General features: G+C 53.7%; 9 protein-coding genes across 9 annotated transcripts; 5 read left to right on the plus strand and 4 right to left on the minus strand.

The window, feature by feature from the left end:
- Positions 1–802: 802 nt before the first annotated feature.
- Positions 803–3,052, plus strand: CORC01_07176 (fungal cellulose binding domain-containing protein; the record flags this gene model as incomplete). The annotated part of the gene is made up of 4 exons (XM_022618814.1): positions 803–1,105; positions 1,163–1,301; positions 1,404–1,579; positions 1,649–3,052. 4 exons carry the CDS (start codon positions 803–805, stop codon positions 3,050–3,052), a joined length of 2,022 nt encoding a protein of 673 aa, XP_022474714.1.
- Positions 3,053–3,300: 248 nt separating this feature from the next.
- CORC01_07177 (glutamine amidotransferase class-I) lies at positions 3,301–4,174 on the minus strand (the record flags this gene model as incomplete). The annotated part of the gene is made up of 2 exons (XM_022618815.1): positions 3,301–3,588; positions 3,686–4,174. The coding sequence occupies 2 exons, from the start codon at positions 4,172–4,174 to the stop codon at positions 3,301–3,303; spliced, it is 777 nt and encodes a 258-aa protein (XP_022474715.1).
- Positions 4,175–4,654: 480 nt separating this feature from the next.
- Positions 4,655–6,239, minus strand: CORC01_07178 (major facilitator superfamily transporter; the record flags this gene model as incomplete). Its single annotated transcript, XM_022618816.1, has 3 exons — positions 4,655–5,613; positions 5,673–6,055; positions 6,109–6,239. 3 exons carry the CDS (start codon positions 6,237–6,239, stop codon positions 4,655–4,657), a joined length of 1,473 nt encoding a protein of 490 aa, XP_022474716.1.
- A 1,908-nt stretch (positions 6,240–8,147) lies between these two features.
- Positions 8,148–10,835, plus strand: CORC01_07179 (uncharacterized protein; the record flags this gene model as incomplete). The annotated part of the gene is made up of 1 exon (XM_022618817.1): positions 8,148–10,835. One exon carries the CDS (start codon positions 8,148–8,150, stop codon positions 10,833–10,835), a length of 2,688 nt encoding a protein of 895 aa, XP_022474717.1.
- A 1,769-nt stretch (positions 10,836–12,604) lies between these two features.
- Positions 12,605–14,005, plus strand: CORC01_07180 (uncharacterized protein; the record flags this gene model as incomplete). The annotated part of the gene is made up of 2 exons (XM_022618818.1): positions 12,605–13,133; positions 13,188–14,005. The coding sequence occupies 2 exons, from the start codon at positions 12,605–12,607 to the stop codon at positions 14,003–14,005; spliced, it is 1,347 nt and encodes a 448-aa protein (XP_022474718.1).
- A 1,133-nt stretch (positions 14,006–15,138) lies between these two features.
- CORC01_07181 (major facilitator superfamily transporter) lies at positions 15,139–16,718 on the plus strand (the record flags this gene model as incomplete). Its single annotated transcript, XM_022618819.1, has 3 exons — positions 15,139–15,305; positions 15,380–16,173; positions 16,225–16,718. The coding sequence occupies 3 exons, from the start codon at positions 15,139–15,141 to the stop codon at positions 16,716–16,718; spliced, it is 1,455 nt and encodes a 484-aa protein (XP_022474719.1).
- A 196-nt stretch (positions 16,719–16,914) lies between these two features.
- CORC01_07182 (uncharacterized protein) lies at positions 16,915–18,503 on the minus strand (the record flags this gene model as incomplete). Its single annotated transcript, XM_022618820.1, has 5 exons — positions 16,915–17,340; positions 17,403–17,484; positions 17,566–17,881; positions 17,952–18,327; positions 18,393–18,503. 5 exons carry the CDS (start codon positions 18,501–18,503, stop codon positions 16,915–16,917), a joined length of 1,311 nt encoding a protein of 436 aa, XP_022474720.1.
- Positions 18,504–19,888: 1,385 nt separating this feature from the next.
- CORC01_07183 (uncharacterized protein) lies at positions 19,889–20,959 on the plus strand (the record flags this gene model as incomplete). The annotated part of the gene is made up of 2 exons (XM_022618821.1): positions 19,889–20,089; positions 20,363–20,959. The coding sequence occupies 2 exons, from the start codon at positions 19,889–19,891 to the stop codon at positions 20,957–20,959; spliced, it is 798 nt and encodes a 265-aa protein (XP_022474721.1).
- A 95-nt stretch (positions 20,960–21,054) lies between these two features.
- Positions 21,055–23,794, minus strand: CORC01_07184 (uncharacterized protein; the record flags this gene model as incomplete). The annotated part of the gene is made up of 3 exons (XM_022618822.1): positions 21,055–21,133; positions 21,210–22,332; positions 22,390–23,794. The coding sequence occupies 3 exons, from the start codon at positions 23,792–23,794 to the stop codon at positions 21,055–21,057; spliced, it is 2,607 nt and encodes an 868-aa protein (XP_022474722.1).
- Between the last annotated feature and the right edge of the window lie 139 nt (positions 23,795–23,933).

Below are 23,933 nucleotides of genomic sequence, written 5' to 3' on the forward strand. Positions count from 1 at the left end.
TTGTCGACCTTCTTTCTTTTCTGCCCCATCCCTACAAGATCCTCTATCACCTCCTGGTATAGATCCAGAGGCTACCTTACTACCAGCTTTATCTTCGACCACTTTTGTCTCTCAAAGGCAGAAGTTTTGGCCCAGGATGAAGTACGCAAACTTTCTCCTGGCTGCCCTCGCGGCTCCTGTCCAAGCCGCTTTCACCTGGAATAATGTCAAGATTGGCGGCGGCGGTGGTTTCGTCCCTTCAATCGTCTTCCACCCCACAACAAAGGGTGTAGCGTATGCCAGGACTGACATTGGCGGCTTATATCGTCTCAACGCCGATGACTCCTGGACTGCGGTGACCGATGCCAACAACTTTGCGGACGATTCTCACTGGAACCGCTGGGGCGTGGATGCGCTTGCGCTGGATCCCCAAGACCCCAACAAGGTCTTTATCGCTGTTGGCATGTACACCAATAGCTGGTAAGTAGAACCATTGGTTATCTCATCCATCCTTAACCTGACGTTTACCCTAGGGATCCCAATAATGGACAAATTGCCCGTAGCTCTGACAAGGGCGCGACCTGGTCCTTCACTAACCTGCCCTTCAAGGCGAGAGCTGGTCTGCCGTTCGAAATCTTCAAGAGCTGACATTTATCTAGGTCGGTGGCAATATGCCCGGAAGAGGAACTGGCGAGCGTCTTGCAGTAGACCCTAAGAACTCCAATATTATCTACTTTGGCGCCCGAAGTGGTAACGGACTGTACAAAAGCACCGACGGAGGTAGGTTCTATGCGAAATTTCTAATTCTTTGTGCAAAAGATTGATGTACATCTACTTCCCAGGTGTGAGCTTCTCCAAGGTCTCCTCCTTCACCGCAGTCGGCACTTTCCGTGCCGGGCCAGCCGACAACGAGTACAGCGGCGACATCCAGGGACTCGACTTTGTGACATTTGATTCGACTTCAGCCGCTCTCAACGGAGCTACCTCCCGAATTTTCGTTGGTGTTGCCGAGAACACTACTTCATCTATCTATGTGTCGAATGACGCTGGTTCTACCTGGTCAGCCGTTGCTGGCCAGCCCGGCAAATATTTCCCCCACAAGGGAAGGATTCAGCCCACAGAGAAGGTATGTAATGATTGACACTGGCTCAACGCACGACAGTCAAGTAATAAAAGGAGATAGGCCCTCTATATCACCTATTCGGATGGCACTGGTCCCTATGATGGTACCTCAGGTTCCGTATGGAGATACGACCTCACTGCCAACACCTGGAAGGATATCACTCCTGTTGCGCCCGGCCCCGACTTGTACTTTGGTTTTGGTAAGCTACCAGCCCCCCCTTTTCACAAACCCGTTCCTGTTCGACGACAACTCTATCGTCTAGGTATTATACTGTAAAAGCCCTCGCGTTGACTTTGATAAGGCGGACTGGGTCTTGACTTGCAAAAGCCCGGTACTTTAGTCGTTGCCACTCTCAACAGCTGGTGGCCGGATGCGCAACTGTTCAGATCAACTGATTCTGGGGCCACGTGGAAGAAGATCTGGACATGGGGTAGCGACGGCAACCAAAACTTGAGTTATGCACAAACCAGCCCCAAGGTAAGAGCGACTTCTCCAAGTTGGGCTCTTGAAGAGATCGTCAAGAGCTCCTTTGCTGACTTGAAATAGGCTCCTTGGATTAAGACCAACTTCCTCGACGTCGACACCAAAGATTTGGGCTGGATGATCGAGTCCCTTGAGATAGATCCCCTCGACTCGAACCACTGGCTTTGGGGAACTGGGCTTACAATCTTCGGCGGTCGAGACCTTACTAATTGGGACAATGGTGTCAAAGTGAATATTCAGTCCCTCGCAGATGGAATCGAAGAGATGGCCATCCAGGAACTCGCCAGCGCCCCTGGTGGGTCAGACCTTCTGGTAGCGGCCTTCGACAACAACGGGTTCACATTCAAGGCTGAGAGTGACCTCGACACATCGCCCCAGACCACTTGGGCGACTCCGATGTGGGCCAGCTCCGTGGGTGTAGACTATGCCGGCAACAAGGTCGCCAACGTCGTTCGTGTCGGCAATACCGCAGGCACACAGCAACTTGCTGTCAGTTCTGACGGCGGTGCCACCTGGAGCATCAACTACGTCGCTGGGACAACACAATACGGCGGCTCCGTCGCCTACTCTGCCGACGCCGACACAATCCTCTGGTCGACTGAAACTCTCGGAGTCCAGAGGAGCCAGAACCAAGGCTCCCTTGCCGTCGTCACCAGTATACCGGCAGGCGCCATCATCGCCAGTGACAAGCGAAACAACACCGTCTTCTACGGTGCTTCCGGCGCCAGCTTCTATCGCTCCACCAACCTCGGCGCAACATTTGCTACCTCTGGCTCTTTCGGCTCCGCCTCCCAGATCCGCCACGTCGAAGCCCATCCGGCCAAGGCGGGCGACGTCTGGGTCTCCACTGACATTGGCATCTTCCACAGCACCGACTATGGCGTCTCCTTCACCCAGGTCTCCACGGCCCTCACGAACACGAATAAAGTCGCCCTAGGCAAGGGCTCCGGCTCAAACTGGAATCTCTACGCCTTCGGCACCGGCTCCGCTGGCCGCAGACTTTACGGCAGCGCCGACCTCGGCGCCTCCTGGACGGACATCCAGGGCTCCCAGAGCTTCGGTGCCATCGACGGCGCCAAGCTGGCCGGCTCCGGAAATGAGGCGAACCTGGTCTACGTCGGCTCAAACGGACGCGGCGTCTTCTATGCCTCTGGCGCCATTGCTTCCTCTGGTGGTGGGTCGACCTCTGTTGCTCCGACATCAACTAACAAGGCATCAAGCAGCAGCAGCTCGTCGGTCGCTGTGACCTCGTCAACTTCCACCGCCAGAACTTCCACCGCCAGGTCCACCACGTTGGCGACTTCCTCCACGATCCGGACCTCGACAACCTCTGCGCCCGCTCCCACGGCGACTAACCTGGTTGCGCAGTACGGGCAATGCGGAGGCCAAGGTTGGACCGGCCCTACGCAGTGCGTGTCGCCGTACACTTGCACTTCTGCGAATCAGTGGTACTCTCAGTGTTTGTAGGCACTTCCGGAAGGGGCCTTTTGATAGTGGGCGGGGATGTAATGCGATAAGTTGTGGAAAGTCATGGGTGAGCTTCTTCCCAGTTGCAAGATGAAAGACTGTTATAACTTGACATGAGTACCAAAAATCCCAATTAAAGTTCATGCTCTCTGTTATCGACTTCAGAGATCTCTCTTACTCAGTTCCAACATCAAAGTAGCTCCGTAGTCTGGAAATGCATACGACCAGCCCATAATGACGGCTTTCTATCACTCCCTCAAAAACCGAAGAAACGTTCGCGCGATAGAAATACCATCGTGCTTATCCGATACTCTTGCCATAGCGTCTTTGAAAGGCTCTTCGGGGATGATGCCAGCCTGGTGGCGGATTTGCAACATCTCGCCCATCATGAACGGAGAGAACTCGGGGTGGCCTTGCACAGTGATGAGCTGCTGAGGGATGTAAAATGCTTGAATTGGGCATTTCTCGGTACGCGCTAGCGAGACTGTGCCAGGAGGTAACTCCATGACTGCATCGCGATGTGTTTGATAGATGCTCTAAGATTGTAATACCCCATGGTTAGTGGATTGTTCGATTCTGCAACGCAAGCAGTCATCCATGCCCCCTTATCCTTTGGGGGAAGAAGAAACAAACCAGGCTCTCAGATCCAAACAAACTTTGGCCCTCGTCAGTCAGCTCAAGTCTTGTGACAGAAAGCTCCCATCCTCGGGGAGATTGCGCAACCTGCGCACCGAGGGCGCGGGCAACGATCTGGTGCCCAAAACAGACGCCGATGACGCGAACGCGACCTTCCTCCAGGAGCCTCTGCGTGAACGCCGTCAACCTAAGGATCCATTCATCGTCCGCGTAAGCTGAGTGCCGGGATCCCGTGATGAGCACGGCATCGATATCCGCAGGGTCGGGGTAAGCGGCGTCCACGCCGTGTCCGGCCACCAAGTTGTACGCAGTCAGCGTAAGCTGGGATTCGAGCGCCTGCGGTGGATGAAGGCTTTCGCATGCGTTCCTAAGCAGTGTCGTGAAGATGTTGTCGAAGCGACCCAGCTTTGCCACCACGCTAGGCAGTGGCTCATCTGCAACAAGGATAGCTAGTCGAACCGGGTTTGGCTGTGGTATGGAGCCCATCATATGCAGTGCTTACGCTGGCTTGATGCAAATGACTCGTCTCTGCAAGGAAGTTGAGCGGAAGAGGCAAGGAGTGTGATTTGGTCTTCCACCAGGCACAATTCTTGTGAGAAGCGCCACTGACTTATACATTTGTTTGGCGAGGTGGGACATGAGCACCCCCCGAGGTGAGGGAGTTGATGGCGGTAGGGCTGTGCTGACCCCGCGATGCTCTCTGTCTGACACGAGAGACAAGACATCCCCTTGATCGTGGGGGCGCGAATTTATTGCACGAGTAGGCAGGGATGCGTCTACGGAAATGGGCGCGTCCTATGCGGACTGCTTCTCAAAAGCTACTAGTGTTATGTGGCCGTTGCTGACTGAAGCTCCTCTTCTTGTCCCAAGTCACACATCGTAACAGCTGAGGGCTGCCTGGAATGCCCAATACCACTTCTCTATGGGTCTAACGTGTTTCCAAGACTATCTTAGTCTGTCACTCCATCAACTTTCCGTATCCTCGCTCGTCATCTCCTCCAATGAAGTCTGGTTGCCTGACGCCGGCTCTTTGATCGAGATATACTGACTATGAGCCCTGATTCGGCTCCCGTACTTGTACAATACCCATGGAACCGGCACCAAAACGACCGAGACAAATCCTAACAGGCTGCTGGCCCATCCAATTCCCATGGAAGAGAACATTTGCACCGTGAACAGCGGGAACGCACCCCCGCCCGCATATCTCAAAAGGCTGTTGGCACTGAGAGCGCTCGCGCCGTGCAACGAGCCATAGGAGTTCATTATGTACAGCGCACCGCTACTGTAAACCATGATGTTACCCACGGCAAACGGTACGGAGGCTATAACCGGACTTAGCCAGTACACACCCGCATCGGCTGTCCATCCGAACCAGAACAGACTGGCCGGGTTGAGTGCGCAGCCGACCATGGCGCCGTAGAGGCGGTATTCCGGGGGCACCGCACCGACGCCGTATTTGGCCTCCAGCGCCGGATATGTCTTGCGGTCAATGTAGACTACAGCTAGAAAGCCAATGACGCAGCCCAGCGCGATGGAGATGAAGGTGAGACCCTGTTGACCTGGGGTAAAGCCATACCGTCCTCCAAAGACGTAGGGGAACGCTGCGAAGAAGCTGTAAAAGACGGCAAAGTTGAAGGCCATGTATATAGTCATGAAGAGCACAATTGACTCAGCGAAGAGCATCTTGAAGGGCTTGAGAATGATGCGTTGGAGGATCGCGCTCGAGGGAAGGGCGACCTTGGGCGCGTCCGCTCGAGGCGCATCAGACTGCTTCTCGGCGCGCATACGCTTCTGGAGAATGGTCTTCTTGTAGGTCTCGAATTGTGGGAGGGCATACAGGTAGTTGAAGGCTACCATGAAGAGGACGACCCATTCAAGCCATCGAAAGCCCTTCTTTTCGGCAAGGAAGCCCCCAATCACAGGCCCTGGGAGTTGCAGTCAGAATGAGGTGAAGATGGGAACAACGGAATACACGTTTCCTTACCAAAAGCCGGTCCGAGGAACGGGGATACAAAGTAGAAGGGATAGACGAATCCCGCCAATGCAGGCGGCCAGAGATCGGCATTGGTCCCGCCACCAACAGAGACGACGGCACTTCCAAAGAAGCCGGCAAAGAAGCGGCAAACAATCAGTGTCGTAAAGTTCTGCGCCAGTCCCGAGCCCAGGATGAATAGTCCAAAGACTGGGACGGTGCTGAGGTAGACGATCCTGCGGCCATAGTATTCACTCACGGGTGCCGCAATGATGGCACCGAGACCGAGGGCCCAGAGGAACAGAGACAGACCGAGTAGAGACGCCGTGTTCGAGACGCCAAACTTTTCAGACACGTCGTTGGCGCCGGAGGTATAGACGGAAGACGCAAAGGACCTGAGTAAGTTGAGTTAATCAGAGCCTTGACTTGGGAGAATCTTTGCTCTTACACATTGACGCAGAGGAAAGCCGGAATGCTGGTGCTGTAGATGCGCTTCCACAACGGCCAGTTGTAAGGGCAGTCTGGGTCGTCTGGTCCTCTCCAGTCGGGCGGGTCGACTTCTTGTTGCGGGTTTGCCATGCTGCCGACTGGAGCAAAAGGCAGATGGGGATCCTTGTCGAGCCAGACACCTAGTGAGGCGTTAATAATCACGGACGTATATTCTTTCGAGAATGAAGATGGAGCAGACCGACAAAGAGAGGGGGATGAGAGATACTTCCTTAGTGCGCCACCAAGAGCGAAAAAGAGACTTTAACCGATTTGATGGCAGATTCTATGTGAAATAGCAAAATTTTCGAGTCAGCCCCAGAAGGAAAAGAGGCCCCTAGCTCTCACGATATCCTCCCCCAACCAACCACACCAATGAGAGGGAGTCAACGAAAATCGCTCTTGGAAGTAGAGCACAAGGAAGTAACAAAATTAAGCAAAAAGAGGAGCTCAACCCCGGCAGAGCAGGGCCACGAAGTAGGGGTCGGCCCGTCACGTCACTAACGGTGCACTTGGGCTACACGGTCTCGCTCGCGTATCCTGTCCGATGTAAGGTGCAATCACACGAGATCCATACGGAATTGCGTACGCGGCGTCAACTCACAACGCGACCAATGGCATTAGCCACGTGAAGCGGCGCAACCAGTCAGCAACCATGTTCCCATACGTAATTATATAGGTATCTAGAGTCAAGTACCTTGTCAACCTCGTTGAATGCTCTTCAAACTACCTAGGTATTTGTCTGGTTTTCTGGCGATCTGCCCTTGCATACAATGGTAAGTTGAACCCCTGTTCGCAAACGCCCCACTGGATACTTGGCAAAAGACCCTTGAGTCTATTGTAGACCCTTGAGGCTTGATTCGATTCATGAACACCGGCACTGTCTTCCGAGTGGGCGTGACGACTTCCCACCTGTGCGTCGTCGACGTGGCCTGGGGTATTGCGCTGTGTTTCTGCTCTTAGATGTCTTGAAAATTCTGCCGCAGCATGGCAAATTACAAATGAGGGGAATGTCCTTATTCACCATCACCCACTATGCCTCTTTTGACGTCGCCTTGGCAGCAAACAAGCATTCCCGACATGAGCCCTTGTCGTAGATGGATCCCCTCGGACCTCTGACCCAGAGAGTTTTCGTAAAAATGCACCAGACGGATAGCAGTGCTCGACAGAGACGAAAACATCGGTAATTTTTACCTAAAACGTATGCCATGTACATTGATCAACTACAGCAATCCGACACACGATTTTGCTTGGCAAAAGGGCGAAAGCTAGCAGTTTAGCTTTAGAGGAAACCTTGGTCCTTACGAGCCAAATCTGATACTGCTGATATCCATTCGACTACGGAAGAACGTCAGTACATGCCTTTACAGGGTAAAAGCGAATTAAAATCTATCCGGTCTAATCCCATTTATATCTATGATTCAGAAAGGAACACAATTAGAGAGAAGACTGGAGAGTGCACATACTGACGCCATCCCGCAGTCGATGGGATAATGTCAATTAACCTGCAGTTGAAAACTTGAGACTCCGGCTTGACTCGCCGAGCTAAGCGGTAAGCAGGTGGAAATCCGCTACGGGACTGAAATTTTAGAACTAGCCACCCGAAAAATTTACGACATGACTTGGAGAGTCTAGCCGCGTGTTTGGGGTGGCACTGTACTTCTGCATGCGCTTCGACAACGGTGCTGCAGTCATGCCAAGGATGATGTGGAAAGTTGACGAGAGGTCTTGTCCCCGCGTCACGCATCTACAGAATTCTCTCGTTCAAGGCCCCGAAGTCGTGGCCCAGAAAGCGTTGAGGATCTACGTGGAGGTTGACTGACGATATCGCGGCAGGGCTGTCTGCGGTGGTTGTTTTATGGACGTGTTATATAAGGGTCGGTCTAGATACCATTGTTTGCTTTCTGTCCAGACGAATCATCTAAGCCCTATGTCTTCTTCTATCTTTGTCCAACATCTTCTCTCTGGTGCATATTCATCAAAGAAACGACAGACGCAGCCATGAAGTTTCTTGTCACCACAGATCTTCTTTCAATTCGTGCTGGGACGAAGAAGTCCACTTTCATCAGCTTGCACGACCCCCAATCTGATCTTTCCACGCCTTCATCCAGCCACGATGAGTTGGATGTATGGATATGCGACGGCAAAGAGATCAACAGCGATCTCATGGACCAGTGGCTGGGTCAAGTCCGCCATAGCCCCAAGTCCATGCTGGTGCGAGACGCCGAAGCTATTCCTCGTTTATGGGAGCTTGCAAAGGGTCGTGTATTCCAGATCGCCGCTTTCCCTGAGAAGACGGAAGGCCTGTCAAGCAAAGACTGGGAAGAAGCCATACTTCGTGAAGCAGAGATGATTTACGCCAAAGCCCATGCCGATACTGATACCCAGCGGGTCAGCTCCAACGCCAAGGCTAAGGGTCTGTCGACTACTCAAACTAGCGTCTTGGTCATTGGCGCTGGTATCATGAACCTCATGACCGCTCAGCTCCTTGCCAAGCATGGCTACAAGGTCCGCATCGTGGACCAAGGCCCCGACCCACGGGCCTGCCAGCTCAAAGACTGGACTATGCTGGGAGTCACGAGCGGCGGCCACAACGCCCGCATGTTCACAAACACCGAGGCGGACAACTACAATGAGCAGGACAGCGAAATCTACCAAGACATGCAGTCCATCTTTCGCAAGACCGTCCGCGGCGGTGGGTGGAGCGTCAAGTCTCCCGAGGATTTCAACGCCGCTGAGGATGCCTGGGTCAGCGCCTTCGAGCGTGTCCCGGGCTGGATGGCGGCGACCTTTAAGAAGAATATCCACGAGGTGAACGTTGAGTCCGGCAAGCTCTGGAGGGAGCTTATGAAAAACGAACCTCAGCTTTTCGAGAACGTGGGACTCCACGAAGACATTATACGCTTGTACGTCGAGGACGTTGCTTTGGATGCGTCTGTCGAGCTTAATCGGAGACTCGGTGCGCTTCTGGAGGCACCCTCTGCCAAGCAATTCTTGGAAACGTATCCTGCCTTCCGCTCGGCTGCTGAGACGGACCATCTTGCGGGAGGTATCATTGTGGACGGTTTCACAGTGAACATTCACTTGTTCGTCGCCAAGTTGATCGACCACATCTCCAGCCTCGGCGCCGTGTTCACTTGGGACTGCGAGGTCCAGGGTATACAGCGCAACTCCGGAGGCGAGGTGACTGTTCTGCGATCACAGAAAGGAGACCTGAAGGCCGATCACTTCATCCTGAGCCCCGGCACGACCGGCAGTTCACTGCTCCACGGAACGGCCTGCGAGAATCTGATCCAAGGCGTCCTCGGTATCTGGCTGCAGATCCCTAACCTGGACCCAAAGATGCGCAACTCGATCAAGATCCACAGACGCGGCCACAAGGTCGAAGACATCAACATCACTGTGGCAAAGGACCGCGAAACTGGCGAGGACATACTCGTCTTTGGCGGCGCATACGGCTACGTCGGTTTGGGCCGTCCCGACCCAGACTCGCCCGAGATGAAGGCTCTCTACGACGAGCTGGAGGAGGTTGCGCGCATCTACTTCCCGCAAGGATACGCCGCCGCGAAAAGCCGTGGCCCGAACGCCATGTACCCCGGCGGGCACCGCAAGTTCTGCGTCCGGCCATTCACACCGACGGGTCTTGGCGTATTCGAGAGGATCCCCACCGCGAGCGGCGGTCAGCTCATCATCACCGGTGGAAACAACACGGGCGGCTTTGCCCAAGCGCCCGGCATGGCCCGCGCGATCTTGCGATCGTTCTTGGGCGAACATGACCCCGTTCACATTCTCTTCCACCCCAACCGCGGCAAGCTGCCTCCCGCTGATAACAACTACCAGTCTCACACCCCGAGCCCGGGACCGGCCTTGACAAGTCCCCAGGCCCAGAAGCCTCCATTGAGACTTCTCCTCGTCTGTTCCGACGGTCCGCAGCACCGCTACCTGCGTTATCGCCTAGACCAGGCTTTCCCCGGCTACCGTTGCGTACAAGAGACAAGCGACGGTCAAGTACGCCAGTTGATGAAGAAGAGTCGCGTCGTTGACGCTTGCTGGCAGCAGTACCACGGCCTCAGACGCGGCTTCTTCGGCCACGACGTCCGGCGCGCGGCGCACTTTGACAAGCTCGTGCCGCCAGGCCACGTCTCGCCTGCACCGGATCTCGTCGTCGACAGCGTCAACTGCCGCGCGGTATGGGAGGCCACCGAGAAATGGCAACCGGAGCTGACCATCGTCTCGGGGACCAAGTACATTGGCAAGAAGCTAATGGCGCGCGCGGGGCTGATGATCAATATGCACACCGGTCATTTGCCAGAGTATAAAGGCAACCACTGCGTATTCTTCGCCCTGTATGACGGTGCGGTGGATAAGGTTGCGTCGACGCTGCACCAGTTGACGCCGGAGCTGGACGGGGGTGACGTGCTGGACAGGGTGTTTCCGGAGATCGATCCTGAGGATAACGAGGATACGCTGTACACAAAGTGCCTTGAGATGGCGATAGACCGGTGTGTGGAACACATTGGGAAATTCTCTAGAGGTCAAAGGCTTGAGTTCGTGCCGCAGGAAGCTGGTGGGAGGACATTCCGGCACCGGGATCGTACGCCGGGCAAAGAACTGGGATTGTGGTGGTCGCTGAACGCAGGCAGGCTGTTGAAGTCGAGGCCGGCGAGTAAGGAGGTAGATACAGACTAAGTCTACAGCTCACGGTTGTCAATTTCGTTTAAATGCACTCACGCGAGAAACGTCCATGTTCAAGTCAGGATCAAAAGCATTACATCCCACTGTGCTTGGGACTTCATCCAACGCTTTTGCTTACAATGTTGAACTCGGGGCAATGATGCAGGTTCTTGAAGGCTTCGAGAGAGCTTATTGAAGACCATAAAACCTTTCAAAATGGACTGGGATATCGGTATGGTTGAGGCGATGATACAGTCGCCGAACACATTTGCTTTCATCTGGACTAAACCTGAGTGCGACCGAAGACAAGTCCATTTGCCAAGCTTGTGAATAAGATCCGTTATTTAACCTAGAATCTCTCCTTCATTCATCAGTTGACTAATGCAAGTCCAAACCGCGTAGTGTCGGCAAGCCTTGAGACTCGTTGAGCTAGACTCTTCGCTGCAGAACGGCCCTCTGTTCCCATGGTTGTAGTAGAGTAATGGATTTCGCCACATAGGAGTGTGGCAGAACAGCTACTCAGACCATCGAATTAGTCGGTACCCATATCGGTACCGGGATCAGTCTGAAGGTTTGCATTGCTGTCGCTGAAGGTCATCAACGTGTATAAAATGAAGTTGGGAGACTAAGTGAGAGATTGGGTGCCGATACAGCGGTGTCCGAGGCAACAGTCGAGGTCGCGTTGGCGTTTGCGGATGCAAGAGTTGGGTTGATGTTGTCGAGCGCTGCAGTGATGACGTTATTTTCAGTCGTGTTCTGGGTTCTCTGGGCCAGTATCTCTTTGAACTTCCAAGCATTGAAGCGATGCCATTCAAAGCCATCGCCATGTTTTGGGAAGCATCTTCATGCTTCTTCGTATTCTCAGGGAGGAATGTCGAGGCCGCTCTTTTTTGAATGAATAGGTACTACTGCAACCCAAGGGCGCAAGTTATTGGTTTCATTTTGCCAGAAATTGGCAGAACAAACAATACAAGCCACCTTCGTTTCAATATTTTGACGTTGGCCACCGGCTTCTTGGCGTTACTCGGTGGTCGAGCTGTTCAGAACTTGTGTCTTGACTAAGTAGGTTTTCGCCAGCCTCAACTTTTCTCTCGTCTTCCCGTATTTTCCACAACCACCTCATAGATAGACCTCACAAGTGTGGGACAGAAGACTTCCGACACAAAATAGCTTCTGTTTTTATTCCTTGACCAATAGCTGCACGGATTTTCCCTACTCATTGCAAGAATGGTTGACGGCAGCCTTGAGTACATCTGTAATTGGACTCCAATTCGAGGACCTTTTAACCTCTGTTCCCAAGCACCCCGCTCAGACATGCACAAATACCTGATGTGCATATTGACCTGATTCTTATTGCGCAATTCCGCTGTGGGTTTTATCGGGACTAGGTATCACGGTGATTGGATACGGCCGTTGTTGACAAAGTAAATGAACCAACGAGGAAACAACCTGACGTCAAATTGTCCAAATTGCTCCTGAATGAGTAAGGCTGCTATAGCGACGATACGGCATGCACAGAAGCCCAATGGACCAAGACCTCGTTTTCAAAATGTGTGGAACCAAGGACGCAGTCGCAATCGCGGTTACTTCTTGATCATGCACGTGACATGTTGGGACGGTCGCTGCAGGAGGCCGACTACTAAGAAAGACATGCAGTTGGGTTTCCAACCAGCTCCCCCTGGCATTTTTGGGCACCATATCTATATGAAGACGGCTCAGCCCCCAATTCAATAGCTTCTTCTACCTGCCTCGTATCTGTCACATTTCTCCAAACTCTTGCAATCATGAGCTACAGTAACGAAGACCTTGAGCGGGTGTACTGCGCGTGCAGAGCAATCTTCAGCGGCACCGATGCCCAGTTGCGCAAGAAGAAGAAGGTCAGAGAGGTCCTGATCAAGAACAGGGGCTCTCTGACATTGCTCTTTGCGAGCTTTGGCGAGGAAAAGACCATTCTCATGTCGCAATTCCTGTTGGAAAACCGGGCATTCGAATCTGATCTCCGCGCCAAAGTCTTATTTCCGAGCCTGTTTGAAAGCACTCCGCAGCGAGACGCTGAGCGAGAAGCATCAGAAGCCGATGCAGTGAGGTCGGTCGCAAACGCCTTGAACGAGATGAGCCAGTCGGAAGGCGATGACGATGACGAAATTGAGTCTCTTCCCAAAGCAATTGCTAGAGGGGCATATCTCGGTGAAGGGGCATCATCCATTCTCAAAGATTTTCTTGCCGCAGCCCATCCTGTCAAAGATTCATTGAGCTCAGTTCATGCTGTATCACTTCCCCAAGAGTCGGCAGATGTAGGCGATGTCGATTCTGGTAAGTCATGATTGTTGCTGCTGCAAACACGTCACTTTACTGACAACACCTTAGGAAGCACCCTGATACATCCGCCACCGTACCCTGGTGTCCCTTCTCTGTACCCCTCCTATATCCCTTACAACACGCAACATACAATTCTTACAACCACCCAGAGAATACTGGAAGAATGCTGCTTCGACTTTGCGAACAAATGGATCCCACATGTCCTCCAGGATCGAGGTTGGGACTGTGCTTCGGCGGTCGAGCTGACCAAGTGGACAAACGTCTTCAAGAGGGTGGGGCCGAAGTTGCCCGCAAATGCGACGACGCCGGCCGGCACATCCATCAAGGAAGTCCTCGTTCGGACTCATCAGCTCAGACATACGGCTGTACACAGACTACCCACTACTGCCCGTGGCGTAAGCCAGCACTTGCGGGCCGCATTGAAGGTTGCCAAATGTCTTCAAGACGTTTCTCGTGCTGCTCAGCTGGAAGAGTTGATGTCCGAAATCGACGAGAAAATCAAGGCAATGGAGCTTACCAAGAACGTCTTGGAGAACCGTACTCTTACGAACCTCGATGATATCCGACGCCAACGTGAAGCACTCGACAGACAAGAGGAGGAAGTGATCGACAGCATGGTGAGAGAAGACCGCGATCACAAAGCACTCGTTGGCCGCCTTCTCGAGACCGCTGTCAACGACATCTTTGAAAGGAAGTTGGCCAGGGGTCAGATCTGGGAAGAGGACGAGGATGATGTCGCAGATATCTATTACGAAACCAGCGAGGAAAATGTGAACGGGCTTGATGGAACTTTTGATATAAGCGACGGCATAGAATCGGCCAGGGAAGATGTCTTAGATACCAACGGCCTTTTGGACGTGGACTAAACTGTTGGATGTCTGACCTGGGTCAAAGCTTCATCGTAACGACAAGGTTTCACCCTGGACGTCTCTGTCCATGTGTGCCTAGCTAGAGTAGAAACACTAAAACACAACGGCTTCTAAGGTACTCAGCATTGGTAGCACTTTATCTCTATTCATCGTACACAAGCATACCTATGATGATCTAGAATTGTCCCGTTTTTGCACTTTATCTCGAGTCGGCCAGGGTTTTGGCATGTTACCAAGCACTCTACGTCCAAACAAGAATGCATTGATGTGATAATTGGATTATAAGGTCACATCCCCGACTTGGTTATGAGGATATCGAGTTTAAGATCATCATTTTTCAGGTGGGGAGCCTCGATCCTTTTATCGCAGTCATCAACCTGCGGCGGCCGCTCGCTCTGATTCCAGGACTAAAAAAAACCAAGAATGGCCAATCACAGGCTCCGGGCATGTCATTTGCGCCTTTCGGTGGGTAGTGGCTTCATAAACTCACGCTGACCGAGACCGCCGGCCCGGCCAGAAGAACAAACTCGGAGGGCCGACCCCGCACTAGGCCGAATTAGATGTTAGGCGGGTCCGGCGCTGGCCAATTAACAGAGCCAATCTGGAGATGGAAAGGATACGTACCTTAATATCCGTACTCAATCTGGTCGGGCTTTTGGACCCCTCATCCCTCCTCAATGCTGTATTATCCCACTTGAGGAATTCCAGAGATAACGGCATAGCGATTATTCGCAGAGAGACGCAGCCCAGTATGAGCAATCAGCCACCTTCCGCAGAGAAATCCAGATGCCACGGCCAGCGGCCAGCGGCACGTGAGCGGGTATCACGTGTGACGGATACCTTACCAAGCATCGGCCCCGCCGTTGCCACCTTCCCGACCCTCTCCGGGCGATTCAAATTTTCGTCCCGCCAGGGAAAAAAAAAAAAAAATGGCCAAGGGCGTGGGGCAATCACGCAAAGGGCGCTTGCTGCTTTGTTAGCCGGCTCCTAATCAAGTACTACCTTAGTCGAGTGGTTCTTTTATCCGGCCGCCGTTGATCAACTCTGCCTTTTTTTCCTTTGACCAAACTTTATTGCAAAGTACCTTCAACAATCCGGTCACTAGATTCCCGCTCGACGACATGCCAAACATGGACGAGGAGCAGCCTTTGCTGGTCGAGGACCCCCTCTGCGAGGAAGACATCTCGAAGCACCTGCTCGACTTTGACCCCAATGGCGACCCCGAGAACCCCAGGGAATGGCCTGCACCATTCAAGTGGACTCTGGTCTCACTGCTGGCCCTCACCGCGTTCACCGTGTATGGACAACCTTCAAACCGCATATTGCTTGCATCAAATCTCGAAATCACGTTGCGCTGACATCCTTTCCCAGAACCTTTACCTGCATTTCAGTCGTCCCCGTCGCCGCCCGCATCATCCAGGATCTAGACCAGGATGAGGGCACAAACTCACCCGCGAGCGCCCTGCTCGTCACCATCTGGGAGCTCGGTGAAGCCGCGGGCCCCCTCCTCATCGCGCCCCTTTCCGAGATTTACGGCCGCTACCCCGTCATAAACGCCGCCAACATCCTCTTCATCATCGCCACCGTCCTCGCCGCCATCAGCACGAGCACCCCGCTCCTCATCGGCGCCCGCTGCCTCACCGGTCTCGCCGTCGCCTCCAACGTCCTCAACCCCGCCATCATTGGCGACATGTTTGTCCCCGACAACCGCGGCTCGGCCATGAGCATAGTGTCTCTCGCCCCGCTCATCGGCGGTGCGGTCGGTCCGATGATTAGCGGCGCCATTGCCCAGACCCTGGGCTGGAGACAGGTTCTCTGGATGAGCGCCGGCTTGGCGACGGTGTGCGAGATACTGTTCCTCACCTGTTTCCGGGAAACGTACAAGATGACCATTTTGAGACGACGTGCCGCGAAGCATGCGGACGAACACGGGGCACCGCTTCACCCTGCCGGGATCGACGACCACAAAAGCCTGCTCAAGCTGTGGGAGTCGATCAAGCGACCTTTCCATGTTCTGTTCAAGTCCAACGTGCTCATGGGATTGTCGTTTTTTGGATGCATCACTTTCGCCTACTTCTACGTCATGTCCATCAGCTTGCCCGTCATTCTCCAGGACGTCTATGGCTTCTCTCCCGCCCTCACTGGTCTCTCCTTCATGTCCTTCAGTGAGTATTTCCAACCCTTTGCCCGATATCGCTGAATACTAACAAACCCAGGTGTCGGATCATTTATTAGTGTAGTAGTCTGCAACTTCAGTCTCGATAGGATCTACGTGAAGCTTCGCGGCAACGACCCCGTCGGACGCCCCGAGTACCGTCTCCCGCTCGTCATCATTGGAGCCTTCACCCTACCCCTCTCCATCACTGCGTACGGCTGGATCGCGGAGCTCCATCTACCGGTCGGATTCCTCCTCTTGTCGGTTGCGTTGCTCGGCTTCACCCTCCTGATGGCCTCTCTCCCGCTCTCAGCCTACGTCGTCGATGCCGCGGGCTTATACTCTGCCTCCGCCATGACCGGCGTCATCGTGACGCGATGCCTGGCGGGCACTTTCTTGCCTCTTGCTAGTGGACCCATGGTGCAGACCTTTGGGTACGGTTGGGGCTTCACGATGCTGGGTGCTTTCAGCATCTGTCTTGCGCCGATTCCGGTGCTTCTTATGAGATATGGTCATGTTTGGCGCCAAAAGTCCGAGTACACGAGAGATGCCTGAGACGTCATGAGTCACGATGCTACTATCATGAAAGGATATTACTGGGGAAGCGAAAAGTGAATTTACCGTGCGCGTGCTATAATATGCGATTGGGATGGTTCTTCTACGTCACATAGATTCGGCGTTACCGAGAGGCATACTTGAACAGTTTTATGTATAGAATCAATCAGCGTTTGCTCGTCATTCTTTCAGTACCCTAAGCCCTCCTTTGCTTCCACTCTTCAAACGCCTCCACAGCCTCGGCGACAGTGTCTCGCCCCATGAGCTCCATTCCATAGTCGGGGTCCATCAACCGCCACCCCGTCGGCGACAGGCCGTCCTTGAGCGGGGTGCCCGCCAACTCCGCATCGCGGGCCTCCTGCTCCGGACCGTCGTGCACGTGGTACCATTTCCGATTCGAGGTCGCGCCCTGCACATTGACCGTTGTCCGGTTTTTCCGAAGCGTCTCGTAGAGCTTGAGGACCTCGGGCACCTGGACTTGCATGTGTTCCGGCCCCGCCGCGTCCTTGAGGAGGCCCAGGAGCTTCCCGATCACGGCGCCGTCCTCGACGGCCATGGCTGCGCCTTGCGCTTGGTAGGGGAGGCTTGGATGGCACGAGTCGCCCAGGAGGGCGAAGCAGCCCTGAATTCTTGTCAGTAGCTGGCGAGGTGACTCTGTGTTTGCTTTTTCAAACAGAGACTTACCTTTGTCCATGTCTCCAGTTCGGGATGTGTGCAGAGCTTCCACTTTTGTACTTTCGGTATCAATGATATGAGCTTGGTTAATCTAGGAAAGGGATTAGTAACTACCCGTGAAAAAAAAGGGACTCAATTCACTCAAACACCATCTCAAGCAGCCAAAACTTACGTCTCATCCCATCCGCGGTAGCTTTCCCTCATTTCCTCAATGTCGCCCTCGGTGCGCTTCTCCCCCGCCTGCATATTGTCCGGCCTGATGAGCACGAGGTTGAACTCCCGCCCGCCTCTGACGGGGTAGAACACGGTGTGCCTGTCGGGTCCCATCCACATCGTGACCCGCTTCCGGGCGCAGAGCTCGTCCACCCGGGGGTCCTCGAGATCTTTGAGATAGCCGACGGGGAACGTAGCACGGTATGCCAAGTCACCCGTCTCGACAGCAGGCGAAGGCGAACCAAGAAGCTGGTCGCGACAGACAGACCACAGACCTATCCAATGTTAAAAAAAAGGTTGGACTAATTTGCATCCTACGCGCGCGCACAGGAAAAAAAAACTCACCATCAGCTCCGATAATCACATCCCCTGCAATATCATCCCCGTCCTCGAGATGAACAACCTTGTTCTCAAAGTCGATACGCTCGACATCCATATCCAGACAGAGACTCACGCCAAGCTCCGCGCACGTCTGCCACAGCACGGCATGGAAATCGGCCCGGTGGACGACCATCCAGGGTTCGCCGTACCGGGCTTGCGCGGCCTTGGTCGGGAGCACACGGAGATGCTTGCCGTCGGCGTACCGGCAAAACCCCACCTCCTCGAGGACGACACCGGACCGGAGGAGCTTGTCGACGTAGCCGAGCTGCCTGGCGATTCTCATTCCGTTGGGCGGTAATTGGAGACCTGCGCCAATCTGGGAGACGGTGGACAGCCCTTTCTTAGCTACGATGTACATAAAACCTGAAAGCGCGAGATTTATCTTAGGGACGACGGTGGGCTTACCGGAGCCAGACTACTCGCCCTCTCGAGAACCACCACCTCGAAACCCTCTCTTCGACACGCAATGGCGCAAGCGAGGCCGCCGAGACCTGCACCGATGATGAGGACTCTCATTCTCGCATTTATCAGGGAATGAAACAACCGGTAGGTGGGAATTGAATGGGAATTGATTATGGGTACATGGAGAAGTACATTTCTATCTTTGTCTGTCACGGCCATTGGGCCCGCTACTTAACGGGTCCCGGCCTCGCCTGGCAAAACGCAGGAAACCCCGCGCCGGATCTACGCGCCGGATCTACGTCGGGTAGTCCCTATTTAGTATCAGATTGCAGGGGGCTAGTCGCCAAGCCACCTGCTAACTGGCGCTTTGGAACAGCATGAGGAGGCCCGGCGAGATTGGCAAATTGCCGCCTCGGCCGCGACATGGGGATTTCTTCAGGCTCAGAGATGGGTATTTAGAGAATATGCACACAAGTGAATTACGCATGTCGTCACACCCTCCCCCCCAGCGTTTCGCCACTGCTTATACACTACTAGTACTACTCCTCTTTACTATAAGGTTAGATAGAGGTCATCGTCTTCGATTGGGTCGGCTTGTACTTGCAGCCGAATTGGATGGACCCAGCGGCCGACTGTACTGTACTCCCGCTTCTGCATATAATCACAATCAGGTTTAGTTCTTCCCTTACGTCCGGCACATCTAAACTTCGAAACCTTGGAGCTCGGTCTACTCGGAAAAGCCGATCCTTTTTTTTTTTTTTTTTCGGGGGCGGAATGTCCTCAGCGGAATATCCCCCCTCGTGCACCTGTGAATAAGAAGCGATGGCACCGTTGCCCATAAATACCTGCCGAGGTGCCATCTTTTTAACTCAGCAAAATAGCAGATGACTTCAACTCATGATAACGAAAACTCGGACGCATACCATACTTTTATACCACCGTACCCTCGGTGACTCATAGACTTGCAGTTCTCCGTGTCCGTCATCTCCATCGGGACAGTGGCAAAAGTCATCTGAACTTGTTCAAGTCCGCAATATCCGCCTGCCTCGGTGGACAATCATTCCTTTCTTACCACAAATCAATTCCCCGAATCGCCGAAACGGCGGGCGGTGCAGCCGGTCTTTTTTTTATTTGTCTCTCTCTTCATCTCTGTAACCCAACGGCGGGCGTTTTAGCGTTCCGTCTCAACATTCATGTCTTTGCGCGGCTCTTCCGTACACTGCTGTGCGCAGTGGTAGCAGATGAGGCAACGCAACAGGATCTGGCAAAGTTGATTAAAAAGGGGGTCATGCGGCGGTCTTTACAAGGCCTCGCTCGGCCTCCGAGTCTCCCGACGGCATCCTCGGCGGCAAGGGAAAAAAAGAGCAAAGAAATCACCGCCGCGTTCAGACAGGCGGTAAAGGAAAAAAGTTTTGAAAATCTTAGTTCTGCTAGCCATTTGTTTATAAGTGTTGTTTTGTTGTGGTGCCAGCCGCTCCAAAGGTGCGTGTGAAGCTTTGATGTTTCTCGCGTCGTTTGGAGACGGTGTGGACATAGCGGCGACGATGGATTTTCAAGCTCTTGTGAGATATGAACATAACGGAAGCATCTTTTACGGAAATCTCGTGCGAAGTAGCGACTATGGCCACGTTGTCGAGCGACTGTATGGGAATTTGGAGAACGGATTGGAGAGGACAAACATCAGAGATACGGCGGTGAAAGTGAGTGACTGAGAGCTCGCATCGCACAACGGGAGGGATTCCCCTTGGCTGGTTTCCCGACATCCCATCACGAAGCCCAGTGCAAAAAAAGCAAAGCTCATTTGTCTGACTACTTATTCATACGATGCAGCTCCTTTGCCCGCTGGAAAGAACCCCAACGATAATATGTCTGGGGCTCAATTTTGCGCAATACGCCATAGAGGCAAACGTGAGCAAAGAGTCGCCCTCCTGCATCCTCCACGCGAGATTCCTCTAACCAACGGCCCCCTGTAGCTCCCCGTATCCGCCTACCCCATCATCTTCACCAAGCCGCCAGACGCACTCGCAGGTCCCTACGATCCAATCCTCGTCCACAAGGACGCGCAAGACCAGCTAGACTACGAGGGGGAGCTCTGCGTCATCATCGGCCGCGACGTGAAGAACGCGACTCTCTCCAACGCCATGGACCACGTCCTCGGGTACGCCGCCGGAAACGACGTGACCGCCCGCAATTTCCAGCTCCCCGGCGCCTCTGGTGGCCAGTACTCCTACTGTAAGTCGTTTGACGGCTTCGCTCCGATCGGGCCGGCCATTTGGTCGCCGCGCGTCGTTCCGGACCCGTGCGCGCTGCGGTTCCGCACGAGGGTCAACGGCAGGGTCGTGCAGGAGACGGAGACGTCTGATATGATTTGGTCGGTAGCGCAGGTCATCGTTCACCTTTCGCGGGGGACGACGCTGAGGAAGGGGACGGTGGTGATGATGGGCACGCCGGGGGGCGTTGGGTATGCGCGCGGCAGCTTTTTGAAACACGGCGATGTTGTCGCGGTCGAGATTGATGGCCTCGGTAGGATCCAGAACGAAATTGTGTTTGAGGGGCACCATGTAGAATAGACGATTTGGCATTGACTCCATAGGGAGCCCGAAAGCCGAGATGCTGAGCTTTCAACCAGGGCGGAGCTTGTTTTTGATTTTATGTTTCGAGGCTTTTACTCGAGACCAACTCCCTTTTTGAAGTCGGCTAGCCATTCGGGAATGTCGGCTGCCGTTTGATTCCAAGGATCGTCACTTGTGAAATACTGTCAGCTTGCGGCGTTTCCATCATGGGATCTTGGGCTGGGCATCCGTGTAGGATAGTACGTACTCTTCGAAAATGACCCATCTTGCGTGATATCTGAGCTCATCATCGGAAGGGATATGCATGTTTGGGTTCCGAGGTGAAATGGTGCTCGCAACGAACCGCGACAGTTCCCCTGCCAAACGAGCATATCTGTTGGGGTCGTTGAGGAAGAACGGCATGCCTGTGCCCTTGGAGCCCCCGGATTCCCTCAAGGAGTGACCAGATCCTTCAAACATTGTCTTGGCAGTTTGTAATCGCGTGTAAAAGTCCCCGGACTTCATTGGCATCGCATCAAAACTGAAGCCAGGCGAGATACAATCTTGATGCCCTTCGGAGTTGCAGTAGCTGGAAGATGCTTGCGTGTCAACTGTTCCAGCTGGAATGGCCGATTGCATTTTGCGGGTTATTGCTGTTGCTGTCGTTGGTATGAGCTTTTCTGCCGCCCCCGTCAACTGATTTAACTCAGCGAGCCCTGTGAAGAAGTCATTGAGTTGACCGCTGGTCATATTTGTGGTGGGATCTGGATACGGTATCAGTTCTTGGTATGAGCCCGACGCAAAATATTCCGCCCTCTGACGCAGGGGAGCCAGCCATGATGTCGACTTCCACATGAGACGGACTAGAAACCCCGTAAATCTTCGTGAAGGATTGGTGGATGCTGACTCTACCCTATTCAAGATGACGCACGCCTCCTGTTGAAGGTCATCGTCCGAAGGCGAGAGACCTAGAACCAGATGGTCTCCAAGATGTCGGCAAAGCTGAGCCTCCAGTTCGCAGTCCTCAAATATGTCTGTCTTGCCGATAATTAGAAGCTGGCTCGCGCTTAGTTTGGCAAGTTGATAGCACTGATTCATCGGACGCAGACGCGCCTTTTCAGATAACTCGGTAGAGCTCATTAGCAGATCTCGAAGCCAGGACGCCGCCGTCGCGGTGCCATTGTGTTGGAGGAACTCGGAGGCGTATATAATCGTACAAGCCTCGTAGATAAGCTGATCGTCCGAAGGTAGACTTTCGTGTGCTTCAAAGTAGTTGCGCACGAAATACTCCACTTCGAGCTTGAGGAGTTCGTATGCGCTTGGCGCGGAACCGGCTGGCGAGACACTTGCGCAAAAGGGAACAGGCGCACTCTGTTCAAACTGGATCACACCTTATATAGCGGTTAGCACGGCCGCCAGACTCCTCGAATCGGTCAGGATTCACTCACAAGGGGGGACCGCGTTATCAACCTTTGCGAGTATATGGGTTTCAAACCCCCAGTTCCCCTTCCAGTCCGACATGGTGTTGCCGTCATCTCGATAGTGGTCCCCAATATGGTCCCCGCGCGTCGCCCATGACTCCAGGCTGATGCCGCAAAAGCCGCATCTCGATCGAACGTTATCCGTGGTAACCTTCCAACTCTCTGCAGTGCGAGACATCTGACTTGTCTTGTGGACGAGTTTCAGGTGTTGCCGAAGATGGTCTTTGCGGTAGTATGTACGCTCTTCGACCGATCGCTCAGAGCAGGCCGCCTGATGATGGGCATCGAGGTGCTGCTGGCTTGGGTTGACCTCCTCGCAATACACACAAATGACGCCTTTCTCGGGGTGAGTCGTGGTCGAGCCGTGTGGCGAACAAATCCACTCCTCGAGGGAGAGGTGAAGAGACTTTTCGTGCCTTTGCCAGTCGTATCTCGTCTTGAAAGTTTCGGCGCAAAATGTACATTGGTAAGTATTGGTCTGTCGAAGGCTAAGCCTATTTCCACTGTGTACTCTGACCATCGCTCGTCTTCGACGGCGGGTCGAGTCTCTTCTGAGTGTCTCCAAAGGGCTAGGGGGTTTGCTCGAGCTACGAGAGTATGCCGAAAGGTTGGATCGCGATCCTCCACTCGACTGAGAGGTGCCAACACTGCTGATAGTGGACGCGTTTTCCCAAGATCCTGCCGAAGATCGAGAGCGAGCCGGAAGGCCTGAAAGTCGAGATGATGCAGCGACTGCCCGAGAAATATCGGCAACGAGCGCCGGCTCGCTTTGCGGAGGGGAGTGCTCCCATCGTTGCATTGGGTTCATCTGCTCAAATGCCATTGGCGTCGGCCGTCGAACGGGTATGTCCATGGGATTCGAACCAGATTCGGTCCCGATGGGTGTGGAGCTTCCGCTTGGGCGGACTTTTCTGCGCCGACGCGTGTTGGCGAACCAGTTGGTTAGTTGCCGCTTGCTCAATCCCGTCTGCTTCAGTAACCTTTCGACCTGTTCTGGAGTTGGATACGGATGTCGCTCGTGATTCTCGAACCATATTTTCAGGGTTCTTATGTTTGCAGATGTAAAGCGACTGCCGACTTTCGTCCTGTCGGTTGTGGCATTCGGACTGCTTTCTCGCAATGGCTTGGAGTAGATGGTTTCATCGACAACATCAGACAATGGGACGCCCCCAGAAACACTTGATGACGCAGACATGTGTCCTTCTTCGGACTGACGTCCATCCCCTGCACCGTAGTGAGATGGTGGATCTCTGGGAAATACATCGGAGAACGCTTCGTCGGAGAGGAAAAGACCAAGGTCGAGGTCAAAGTCCACCGCCTCGGAACGCTCGTTCATCAGGCCGCTGTCTGCTGTCGATGGTCGTCTTGCCATGGCTTATACGCGTTGCAACGCTCGTCACAGTAGAGATGCGCGCAAATTTGGAGTTTCTACGATTCTGATTCCACAACTTGATGAAGTGATGTTGGCGGATGTTGAGCGAAAGCAGGGGGGCTGAAGGATGCGGAAGCGC

Source organism: Colletotrichum orchidophilum, assembly GCF_001831195.1.
Source record: "Colletotrichum orchidophilum strain IMI 309357 chromosome Unknown Scaffold_56.1, whole genome shotgun sequence".
Taxonomy (NCBI): Eukaryota; Fungi; Ascomycota; class Sordariomycetes; order Glomerellales; family Glomerellaceae; genus Colletotrichum; species Colletotrichum orchidophilum.